This window comes from Suncus etruscus, chromosome 14, assembly GCF_024139225.1.
Source record: "Suncus etruscus isolate mSunEtr1 chromosome 14, mSunEtr1.pri.cur, whole genome shotgun sequence".
NCBI classification, from domain to species: domain Eukaryota; kingdom Metazoa; phylum Chordata; class Mammalia; order Eulipotyphla; family Soricidae; genus Suncus; species Suncus etruscus.
Window position 1 is genome coordinate 27,381,139 of NC_064861.1, and position 11,998 is coordinate 27,393,136.

Here is an 11,998-nt window from a genome sequence, read left to right on the forward strand (position 1 = left end):
AGGTTGGTGATCTTTATTACAGGAAATTGGAGCTAGTCTGAGGAAGGAAATCAGGCATGGGGACAGATACTTTCAGTTTTTGCTCTCATTATCTCTGATTCTTGGCAACACATTTGAGTTGCACGTGATCAAAACCTTCAAGTAGGGGCTCGAGCAATAACTGCCTTGCATGCAGCTGAATCAGGACCAACCCAGGTTCAATCTCCAGCATCCCTTATGGTCCCCTAAGCCTACCAAGAGCAATTTTCTGAGTGCAGAATCAGGAGTAACCCCTGAGCACAGCCAGATGTGGCCCAACTCTCCCCAAAATCCTACAAGTACATCGAGGTCCACTCTTCATGGAACCCCAAATCCAACCACAGCAAACTCAGTACATACAGCAAAGGCATGAAGACCAGGGAGTAACTTGCAAGGAAGAGGCAAGTGGGCTCCACCCACATCAGGATTCTCAGGTTCCTTTCACCTTCAGCTCCATGGGGAATCTGTCATCTCCCCTGGGGATCTCCATGTCCCCATCTCCAGCTGAGATCAAGAGATTGACAGACTGGTCCTTGATGGTCCTTGATTTTCCAAGTGTTTTCTGAACATTTGAAGTTGATATTCGAGAGAGGACGTGTCTTCCACTTACGGTCTCATGCTGGAGAGAGGGACTCTTCATGAGGGGCTCCGGGGCTCTGCCCTGTGCAGTGAGAAGGGGTGAGATGTGGGGTGTGTGTGTGTGTGTGTGTGTGTGTGTGTGTGTGTGTGTGTGCGTGTGTGTGTATCAACCCCTGCGTGGGCGAGTGCAGGAGTATCTGTTCACCACATGCCGACATTGCTCACACTTGACTGTGCAGCACCACTGGAATTTGCAGTTACAGCTGCTGATGGCCTCTGCCCTCCTCTCTTCCACCTTTAGGCCACACTCAGTGCATAGGCGCCCACAGCTGCCCCGTCCACGCTGGGAGACCTGGTGGCTGCTCTGCTGACACTCGCGGCCCTCTGTGCCAAGAATACCCAAGCTGGAATTGCGCGTGCAGTAATCTGGGGAGTCCTCTAAAAAGACCAGTTCGGCTTCCGCACTTGGAAGGAAGGTCTCAGTGGGTGCCCAGTGGCCCTCAGCGCTGTTACCAGCCTTTAGCCATTGCTTGTCTATCTCAATTTTCAGTGCATGGTCGTACTTGGTCTTTAGATAGTCTCCCATCTCCCGGAAGTCAGCCAGCTGGAGCCAGCATGTCTGGACACTGCAGCTCCCAGAGATGCCGTGGCACTTGCAAGTCTTTTGCATGGTGGCTCTCACTGCCTTCAAGAGAGGGAGGTGAGAAAAGAAGAGGGTGGAGGAGACCAGAGGTGAGCAACAAAGTGGAATTGCTTCCTACATTTTAGGAGATACTAGAATTGCTGGGGAAGCTTTTGTAAAAGATCTTTAAGGATTTATCTTGGGCCTCACCTCAGATCTTTTCCATTACTGTTCAAGTTATTAAAAGTCTCAGTATTGGTGGCTCTGTGTGTGTATGTGTGTATGCATGCATGTGTGTGCATACATGATACTGGGGTTCAAACTCACTTGGGGACTCATATGTGTAAGGTTTTCACTGTCTCTGCCAAGCAGTGAATGGGACTGTCTCCCTCCTGCACCAGGAATGGAGAGGGGGTAGGGGGCAGAACAGCCTTCACAGCTGTGAAAGGGCTGCATAATTTCAACCTGATTGCCTATGCGCACCCCCTTTACTCACCAGCCGGCCTGCCCTGTTGTTGTGAAGGTTCATTAGGGCGCGGGCATCCCTCCCCTTTTCCAGGCTGTCCACAAACAGCTTGGAGATCCTCTCCCCAAATTCCACGTTGTCGCTGCAGCCTCCCCAGATCCAGCCATGGCCCCCTAGATATAAGGAGGAAAATCGGTGTTTGTCTGTGGTTCCTGTTAAGGCCCAGAGTCCTATTCATTCTGACTGATGTGACAAAGCACCCTCAAGAGGCCAAGAGAGGTCCCGGAGAAATAGCACAGCGGTGTTTGCCTTGCAAGCAGCCGATCCAGAACCAAAGGTGGTTGGTTTGAATCCCGGTGTCCCATATGGTCCCCCGTGCCTGCCAGGAGCTATTTCTGAGCAGACAGCCAGGAGTAACCCCTGAGCATCACCAGGTGTGGCCCAAAACCAAAAAAATAAAAATAAAAAGGCCAAGAGAGAGGCCCAGACTTGGGAGTATGGGACCCTAAAATTAAATGTGAGCCAGGAAAAGAGAAACAAAGGTGCTGAGAGAAGAAGGGGTCCTGTTTCCCAAGCCACTTGTTCTTTTTGCACCTCTGCTCAAGATCCTTCATCTCTGCAACAGCAGGAAGGAGGCCTGGATGGCCCATATGTAGAACCAGTGGAATCCTGTTCTGTTAATTCATAAAACTCCTGATGCAGCCAACATTCTCACCTGTGAAAATTTGTGTAAGTGGAGGCCAGAATGATAGTAAGGCACGTAGGGCATTTGCCTTGCGTGAGGCCAAGCAGGGTTCAATCCCCGGCATCCTATATAATCCCTTGGAAGTAATTCCAGAGCACAGAGCCAGGCATAACCCCTGAGTGTCAGTGAGTGTGACTCCACCAAAACAAATCCAAAAATATGAGTCAGAATCTAGTCATGAAACTCGATTATGGATAAGCTTGAAATAGAAAAATTAACCTTAAACACTCCTTGGCCTCCTCATTCCTAGATACCTTTTTAGCTTAAGAATTCCCAGCAGGGGTCAGAGAGATAGCATGGAGGTAAGGTGTTTGCCTTGCATGCAGAAGGACAGTGGTTCGAATCCTGGCATCCCATATAGTCCCCTGAGCCTGCCAGGAGCAGTTTCTGAGCATAGACCCAGGAGTAACCCCTGAGCACTGCAGGTGTGACCCAAAAACCAAAAACGAAACAAAAACAAACAAACAAAAAGAATTCCCAGCGGGGGGCCAGAATGGATAGGGCACTTGCTTTGCATTTAAGACCCAGTTCCCACCCCCAGCACCACATATGATTCCTTGAGAACCATCAGGAGTAATCCCTGATGTAGCTGGGTGTGTCAACCCCTGCATCCCCACTACCCCAATATAGACTTGCTGCTGTTTGTCACTTTCTGGAGCCATGGGTGGGCCCTACCTCAGCTTTCAGGAGAGTCTAAGTCTCAGGATTGCCACCAGCTACTGTTAGTGAAGAGTAATTGGAAAGAACCCCTGTCCGCACGCTTTTTCCTGGAAGATGTCAGCTTGTGCTCTGGAGCTGCTCTGTCTTCCATCGCCCACCAGAGAGCCCCACTTACCTGTCTTGCCTTTTTTTGACTCATCACAGCCACAGCTGTCGAAGTCGCCCAGACTACAGTTCTTGGTGATGGTGTACATAACTCCGGCAGAACTGATAGCATGAAGAAAGGACGTCTCCCTGGTGGCTTAGGAGAAAATGAATGGGCTAGACACCAGGTCTCTGATGGCCAAAAGCAGAGATCCCTGTTAGGGTTAACAGGATGCTCTTCTACTGGAGAGAAAAGTGTCTCTTTCCAGCACCTTTCATCCAGCAGGAATGAGCCCCACACTTCAAAGTTGGGTGAAAAAGAATAATGAGACCAAGGGCACTCTCCTCACCACTATGCTGTTGGGGTGAGGACCTGGGTTTCCTGATGTCCAGCCTGTGTCTTTGTCCTTTAGCTGCAAGCTTTGGTTCTTTGGGACTGGCTTAGCAATAAGCACACCCCTTCCTTCTTTACTACTAGTAGCTGGAGCCCTGTAATATCTGTAGTGGATAAATACCTTAGTAATGTCAAAAAAAAAAAATATCTGTAGTGGTCATGAAAACCCCTTCTCTAGCTCACATCCTCCATTTTATCTGGCCCATTGAAGAGGTTTTTTATTTTCCCCAATTTTCTGCTTCTTTGGGTCACACCTATCAGTGCTCAGGGCTTAATCCTGGCTCTGTGCTCAGGGATTTCTCCTAGTAATGCTCAGGGGGACTATATGTGGAATTGAACCAGAGTTGGTCACATGCAAAGCACATGCAAAGCAAGAACCTTACCAGCTGTACTATCACCCTGGCTTCCTCCCTAATTTTTTTTTGGACCCCACCCAGTGGCACCCAGAGGTTACTCCTGGTGCTTCGTTCAGAAATCGCTGCTGGCAGGCATGGGGACCACATGAGATGCCAGGAATCGAACCTGGGTTCATCCTGGATCAGCTGCTTGCAAGGCAAACACCCTACTACCATGCTATCTCTCTGGCCTCCTACCTAATTTTCTTGACTCTTTCCCACCCAACTTTTCTCAGGCAACTCTATTTTTTTTTATGGGAAGGGGACACCCAGTGGCTCTCAGGGGTTACTCCTGGCTCAGAAATTACCCTTTGCAAGCTCTTGTTACTATATGGGATGCCAGAGATTGAACCCAGGTTTGCCTGGACAAACATTCAAGGCAAACACACTACCTCCTGTGCTATTGCTCTGGCCCCTGCAACTCTTACCATTTCTATAGAAATAAAGTTTAGGCAAAGTTCTGCACACAGAAAAGTTGCATTGCATAGGGACCTGTGTGTGAGCATACACATAAGCTCCACCTGAGCTCACATACAAGAGCTTCATCTGATCTTGAAGTGCTCCTGTGGTTGGAATCCTATGACAGCTGGACAGACAGGAACCTCTTTCCCTCAGAGGCTGCACTCACAGAGTTCCCCACATCTTTATTCCAGGTAAGCCAGTGCATGTATGGACAAACACTCAAATAGGTGCCCATTAAAACAAACAAAAAGAAACTAAATTATTGGAGCCAGAATGACAGTACAGAAGATAGGGTTTGCCTTGCACATGGCCAACCTGGATTCAATCTCTGCATGGTCTCTGATATGGTCCCTCAAGCCTGCCAGGAGTGATCCCTCAGTGCAGAGTGAGGAATAAGCTCTGGGCACCGCTGGGTGTGATCCAAAAATTAAAAGGAGTTGGGAAGTACAGCGCCAGTCCTGCTGGGGTGTACATGAGTTTCATCCCTGTCCCTTCAGTGAGCCTACTGATGTGACTGGCAATCACTGTGACCAAAGAGTGAGTGAGCACCACAACTAAGTGTGTGGCAAGTCATCGGTCGCAACAACAGCAACAAGAAGGTGTGAAGAGGGAACAATAATAAAATTACATGCGGAGGAAAAGGAGAGTAAAAAAATTCATTCATCGTATTTGCTCGAAGATTGCTTTGGAGAGCACAACATTTCACCCTTACTTCCGGAGAGCTCCACATTTACCCAAAAGACAAAACTGGCATTCAGAAAGGGAGGGTCCCTCTCACTGAAGGTCACATAGCAGTAAGAGGCATGTCAGCAGGTTATTGAGAACTTTGTCATTTCACTGAGCACATATATGCTACACACACACACACACACACACACACACACACACACACACACACACACACACACTGGGGGCTGCACCCAGCAGTACTCAGGCACCATGGAGTGCTGGGGATGGAACCTGGATCAGTGTGGCATGCAAAGCAAGCGCTTCTCCCCCTGTGCTGTCTCTGGTCCAAGGACAGGGACTCTAAGCTCCTCCCAATCACTCTTGCACACAGGCTCCAACTGCGCTCACCACTCCTCAGTCTGTGTGTCGAGAGCTGCAGTGCTGTCTCCGGACAGTTCCAACGTTCCCAAGCAAACTGGAACTTGCACTCCTCAATGCCATTCTGGGCACCCAGGGCCACGCTGGTTGTGTAGGTCAGATAGGCCTGGCAAAGGGAACACATCGGGCAGGGCCAGGAGAGTCAGCCTGCCTGGGGAGCTGGGGTGTGGGGAGGGAAGGGGATGGTTCCCACGTTGGATCCTTCCCACTGAGGGCCCTTTCTGGGTGCATCAGGTGAGAATCTACTTCCCGCATGGTCTCCCCTCCCCTCTTTTCCTTCCCTCCCAAAGAATTTCTTTGGGTGACTGATGGGTCAGGACAGGAGCCAGAGCCCAGCCTACCTTGGGACCTGTTAGCAGGAAATTGTTCACTGACCTACAGAAAAGAAAAAAGAGAAGCAATGGTGAACAAGGAGCTCAGGGGGGTACTTGTTGCTGGGGGGAGAGGAAAAAAGAACTTACCAAGCAGAGACACTGAGGGTGGCAGAGCATAAGACCACGGTCATCCTGAACAGAAACAAGCCCCCCATAGCCCTGCCAGGTTTGGAGAAAACTGGCTCCAGGCCAGGGCCAAGTGCAGAGAAGTGGGGAGAGGACAAGGTGCAGCTCAGTATTTATGTGGAGGAATTTTCAATGACCCAGGAGGTGGGAAATCAGCTCCTCTTATTTGTCCCTCAGTGGCAAGACTGCAGGAGCCACTGCCCCAATGGGGGGCCAGGAGGAAAATCTCAGCCCAAAGTCTTGGTGGAGAGTCCCGCCCCTTCCCCACCCACCCACCTGCTCCTCCACGCCCCTTCCCTCCCCTAGGGATGAGCCAGAAGTCTTCTCTGCCCAGGAGGTTTTCTAGCTGACAAGCCAGACCTGAGTCTCTTCTGCCCCAGGGAGCATCTCTATGCTACAGAGACAGTCTCTGGGAGTCCTGGTATTCACACCTGACAAGTAGTCCCTCTCTCCTGCCCTTCTCCCTAAGATGTTACTAGTTTTAGAGATTAGCAGCTCCCTTGACTGATTTGACCCTAGTAGACCCCAGGACACATGTTCCCACCTCCTTAAAGCCATGGGGTTACCTCACTGGGCATCTCTATAATATCACCTCTGTCTACCACATCCCACCAGAGTAATTTCTAGTAAATGTGCTTTGTTTCCATATCTGTCTTGAGTAGGAGAAAGCTAGAACACACATCTGTCATGTGTTTGAATGGCCCTCTCCTGTACTGGTGTAACCCCAACCCTGCACTGTTGGGGAGGCCTAGAAAGTCAAAGATCAAAAACAGGACACAATTACTTGTTCTTTAGCATCTGAACTTAGAGCTCTAATTAGTTAACTGCTGTAAATTTTAAAATTTAGAACCTGGACTAAAACCAGGTTCTTTTCCCAACCCCACTTCCTTACAAGCCTATCTATCTCTTCCTTTGTCATCAATTTGTTATATTTACTGTGTATTATATTAGTGCTTAAGAAGATGATTGAATGTTTGAACAAATGAGTGAATGAATAATCTTGAATCCCTTCTGGGCCTGGAGGCTCCATTTGGTGGGGTAGGGGGCTGGGGGGAAGCAGATGTAGCTTCCCAGGTCCAGTGTAGCTCTGTCCTAGGACTGGAGGAGGCAGAGGTGTCTCCTCTGTACCAACCGGAAGTCTCCACTCTTTAGCCAGTGACTGTCTTGGGCACATTCCTTACCTGCTCCCAGGACCTGACTCAGATACCACAAAGGTGGAGCAAACACTGAATTGGGGTTGTCTTTGCGTGTGTGTTTTTTGTGACTGTGGGGTTTGGGTCACACCTGTCGGAGCTCAGAGGTTACTTCTGACTCTGTGCTCAGAAATTGCTTCTAGCAGGTGGACCATATGGGATGCCGGGAATCGAACGGAAGTCCTTCAGGCATTGGCCCCATGCAAGGCAAATGTCCTACTGCTGTGCTGTCATCGCTCCGGCCTCCTGGTATTTTTTGGTTTTGTATGTTTGTAACTACAAAACTTTACTCGAAATTTGTGTATTTCATTCAAATAGGTGATCTATGTTTATACAATTTCCTAAACATAATGATGGATAACAAAAAATGAAACAGCTTGGGCCCGGAGAGATAGCACAGCGGCGTTTGCCTTACAAGCAGCCGATCCAGGACCAAAGGTGGTTGGTTCGAATCCCGGTGTCCCATATGGTCCCCCGTGCCTGCCAGGAGCGATTTCTGAGCAGACAGCCAGGAGTAATCTCTGAGCACCACCGGGTGTGGCCCAAAAACCAAAAACCAAAAAAAAAAAAAAAAAAGAAACAGCTTGATTACATTCTAATTAGAATGACATGTTTTTGTATCTTTATATGCTGATATGCTGTATTAATCACTGTGAGAGTTAAAAGTTGTTGATGGTTGAGTTTCAGTTATACAATGTCCCAACACCCTTCCCTTCAACAGTGCATATTTCCCACAACCAATGTCCCCAGTTTACCTCTCCCCTACCCCACGTCAGCTCCACTTTTCTTCTTTCTCTCCCTCTTTTTTCCATAATAGTATGGCACTGTAGCTTGTAATACTGTTACTAAAATGGTATCTCAGATGCCACTTTACATCCTTCCTAGCATCCAGTTCTTGTCCAGAGTGATTATTTATAGCTATCATTGTCATAATGGCCCTTTTTGTGTCCTAACTGCACTCCCTCCCCATTTGTGGCAAGCTTCCTAACTTGGACCAGTCCTCCTGGCCTTCCTTTCTATTGTCTATTATTATCATACTCTAGTGTTTTTCTTTTAATGACCACAAATTAGTGTTGATATTCTATATCTTCCCTTCTTCCTTAGACTGATTTCACTCTTTTTTTGGGGGGTGGGGGGGCACACTGGCGACACTCAGAGGTTACTCCAGGCTCTGTGCTCAGAAATCACTCCTGGCTTGAGGGACCATATGGGATATCGGAAATCAAACCTGCATCCGTCCTGCATGCATGTCAGTGGCATGCAAGGCAAACACCCTACTGCTGTGCTACCACTCTGGCCCAGCCTAATACTCTTCATCTCTATCCATGTATAAGCAAAATTTTTTTTGTTTTTTGTTTTTTTGTTTTCGGGCCACACCCGGTGACACTCAGGGGTTACTCCTGACTATGTGCTCAGAAGTTGCTCCTGGCTTGGGGAACCATATGGGATGCCGGGGGGGGGGGGGGATTGAACCGAGGGGGGATTGAACCGAGGTCCGTCCTAGGCTAGCGCTGGCAAGACAGACAGACACCTTACCTCTAGCGCCACCGTGCCGGCCCCAGTATAAGCAAATTTTATGACTTCATTTTTTTCTAATGGTTGCATAGTATTCTATGAAACAATGTGGGTTGTTCCCAGATTCTGGCTATTATAAATAGCTTATGCTATATTTTAACACTTCACATTACTTACGTTATTTTGCTTTAGTCAAACAATAACTCAAGTAGAAAGCAGTCTTTTTCTTATTAAGACAGTGTACAAAATTATGAAATATTGTACAGTAAATTGTCCTGAAAAATCTCTCTGAAGAATTTCCCAGCTCTCAGATATTTTAATTCTAATTTATTTTATTTTATTTTATTTTTTTTGGTTTTTGTGCCACACCTGGCCACGCTTAGGGGTTACTCCTGGCTCTGAGCTCAGATTTTGCTCCTGGCAGGTTCAGGGGACCATATGGGATGCCGGGAATCAAAACCAGATTCGTCCTGGGCTGACTGCATGCAAGGCAGATGCCTTACCGCTGTACTATCTCTTGGCCCCATATTTTAATTCTAACTTAATATTTACTGAGACCAGAAAAGAGTTTGCACTTTGCATATGTGATATTCTGGGTTGAATACCCAGCACCAAAAAAAAAAAATGCAAACAAAAAGACCTGGGACCTCATTGATTCTAGTGGTGAAGCCTTGCTTCCCAATTAAACACAGGCATCACATTGTATCCTAAACTCTTTAGGACGAACCTGTAAGAGGATCCTTGGAGAACTGCTGTGCCTTCTCCCAGTCCCTGAGTTCTCCTGCTCAACATCCTTGTACTCCATTGACTAAAGTCTCCTTCATGGTCGACTGAGAGGTCCCTGAAGGGAGAGAAGAGCCAAAGACAGACTCTCCCCATGACTCTACAAGTCATTGCTGCCAACCTGTGCTTCCAGCTCCTGAATTCCAGCTCTGTCAGCTAATTGCTTTTTAGTTTTAGTGGGTATAAGTTTATTAATGTGCTGAGGATCACTTGAGCCATAGCCCCAGCCACTAATTAATTTTTCTTTCTTGAATTTTGAGTCACTCCTAGTCATAATTTGGAGATATTTCCAACTTGGTGCTTGGGAGATCATGCAGTGCCAAGGATAGAACCAGGACCTTCTGCATGCCGGGAACATGCTCAACCCACAGAGTTCTTTGCAGCCCCAGCCTCATTATCTCTTTGTTGTTGTAATTTATTTATTTTTTTCTAGGGGGGGAGGGCTACACCTGGTGGTGCTCAGGGCTTTCTCCTGGCTCTACACTCAGGGATCACAATAAGCAGATAGAGGAACCATATTGGGTGTTGAAGACCCAGTGGTCAGCTACATGCAAGGCAAATGCCCTACCCTCTGTGCATCCCCAAAGACCCACCATTTTAAAACTATGAACTAGCTCTTGCTTTCTCCCTATCCAGAAGTGAAACTCTGGAATAGAAGAGCAGAATGGAAAGGACAGTGGAGACAGAGTGGGTGCCTGTATGAAACAGAATAGCAAGTGTGGACAGGAAGGTACAGGTATGGCACCAGCTTTGGTGTGGAGACACATCTTTATTAGCATTTGCTGGTTTTATTTATTTATTTATTTATTTATTTATTTTTGGTTTTTGGGTCACACCCAGCAGCGCCCAGGGGTTACTCCTGGCTCTATGCTCAGAAATCGCTCCCGGCAGGCACAGGGGACCATATGGGATGCCGGGACTCAAACCACTGTACTTCTGCATGAAAGGCAAACATCTTACCTCCATGCTATATCTCCGGCCCCTGGTTTTATTTATTTGTTTGTTTGTTTATTTTTGGTTTTTGGGCCACACCCAATGATGCTCAGGGGTTACTCCTGGCCATGTGCTCAGAAATCACTCCTTGCTTGGGGGATCATATGGGACACTGAGGATCGAACCGAAGTCCGTCCTGGGTCAGCCGCCTGCAAGGCAAATGCCATACCACTGAGCTATCGCTCTGGCCTCAGCATTTGCTGGTTTTAATAGTGCAGATACACCTATCACTGTCACAGTGAAAATACATCCAAAACTGTCAATTTCGAATGAACCAGCCAGTCATTGAACCCTTTGATCAGAGAGACCCAGCAGATGACATAGTTTTGAGTGAGAAATAGGAACACAATGACAAAACAGGAAAAAAGCTTTCTTTTGTTGTTGGTTTTTGGTCTTTAGGCCACACCAGTGCTCAGGGGTTACTCCTGACTCTGCACTCTCTTTCCCAAACCCTGGTGGGCTCAGAGGACCATAGGAGAAGCCATGGATCAAACCCAGGTTAGCTGTATGCAAGACAAGTACCTTATCCAATGTGCTATAGCTCAGGCCCTGTTCTTGTCATGAATTTACACACAGTAGACTCTGAGCTCACAAGATGCTCACATTCTCTTGTTTATTAGTTGTGACACTCACACACCTGGCTATGTACCAGAACTTGCCCTCTGCTGCAGCACAGGGAGAAGGGGTGAATGCAACTCAAATGCAAGTTGGAGGGACCCCCTCTTAATGCATGTATGCACCAGATATTGAACTAGAGGTTTCTCACTTGCAAGGGAGGCATGATGTACTTAGCTTGTTTTTTTATTTTTATTTAATTTTGGAGAGTTCAAGGATCACTCCTGGCCAGGCTCTGAAGAACCACGTGTGGCGCCAGAGACATAACCCAGTTTGGTCATGCTCAAGGTAAGCACCTTATCTCTGTACTATTGTTCCACCCCCTTAATGTTCTTTTTTTTTTTTGGGGGGGGGGGCCACACCCTGTGAAGCTCAGGGGTTACTCCTGACTATGCGCTCAGAAGTTGCTCCTGGCTTCTTGGGGGACCATATGGGATGCCGGGGGATCGAACCGCAGTCCGTCCTAGGCTAGCGCAGGCAAGGCAGGCACCTTACCTCCAGCGCCACCGCCCGGCCCCCCCCGCTTAATGTTCTTAACAGAATACGTTGGAAGCTTCTAGAATTTAATCTTTAGCCACGACTGTGCTTAGCCATCATGTTTGCTGACATTTTTCTGGATTTTCTGAAAATTCAAAATTCAGGCGACAGGTGTGAGGCCCTGGCCAAAGTGTCTCTCAGGAGTCCAGTGTCCTCCCTGGAAAAGGCTAGAAAGTAAATAAACACAGTCCACATGTGTTTGTTCCAGTTCTGGGCAAGGCTTTGCCCCTGACTATGTCTTGCCACCTGCCTTCAAGGAGACTAGGGACT

At 47.9% G+C, this 11,998-nt stretch overlaps 1 protein-coding gene across 1 annotated transcript; it reads right to left on the reverse strand.

Moving 5' to 3' along the window:
• Positions 1-763: 763 nt before the first annotated feature.
• On the reverse strand, positions 764-6,121 carry WNT8A (Wnt family member 8A). The gene is made up of 6 exons (XM_049787361.1): positions 6,054-6,121; positions 5,934-5,967; positions 5,563-5,698; positions 3,266-3,391; positions 1,716-1,858; positions 764-1,282 (listed from the first exon to the last, which is right to left on the reverse strand). Exons 1-6 carry the CDS (start codon positions 6,119-6,121, stop codon positions 764-766), a joined length of 1,026 nt encoding a protein of 341 aa, XP_049643318.1.
• Between the last annotated feature and the right edge of the window lie 5,877 nt (positions 6,122-11,998).

Bases quoted from the DNA above. Each gene is read 5' to 3' on its own strand.
- WNT8A (XM_049787361.1), bottom strand. From the start codon at position 6,121: ATGGGGGGCTTGTTTCTGTTCAGGATGACCGTGGTCTTATGCTCTGCC. The intron at 3,392-5,562 runs GTGAGCGCAGTT...TTTTCTCCTAAG, and splicing joins GACACACAGACTGAGGAGTG to CCACCAGGGAGACGTCCTTT. The intron at 1,283-1,715 runs GTGAGTAAAGGG...CCTCTCTTGAAG, and splicing joins ACAACAGGGCAGGCCGGCTG to GCAGTGAGAGCCACCATGCA.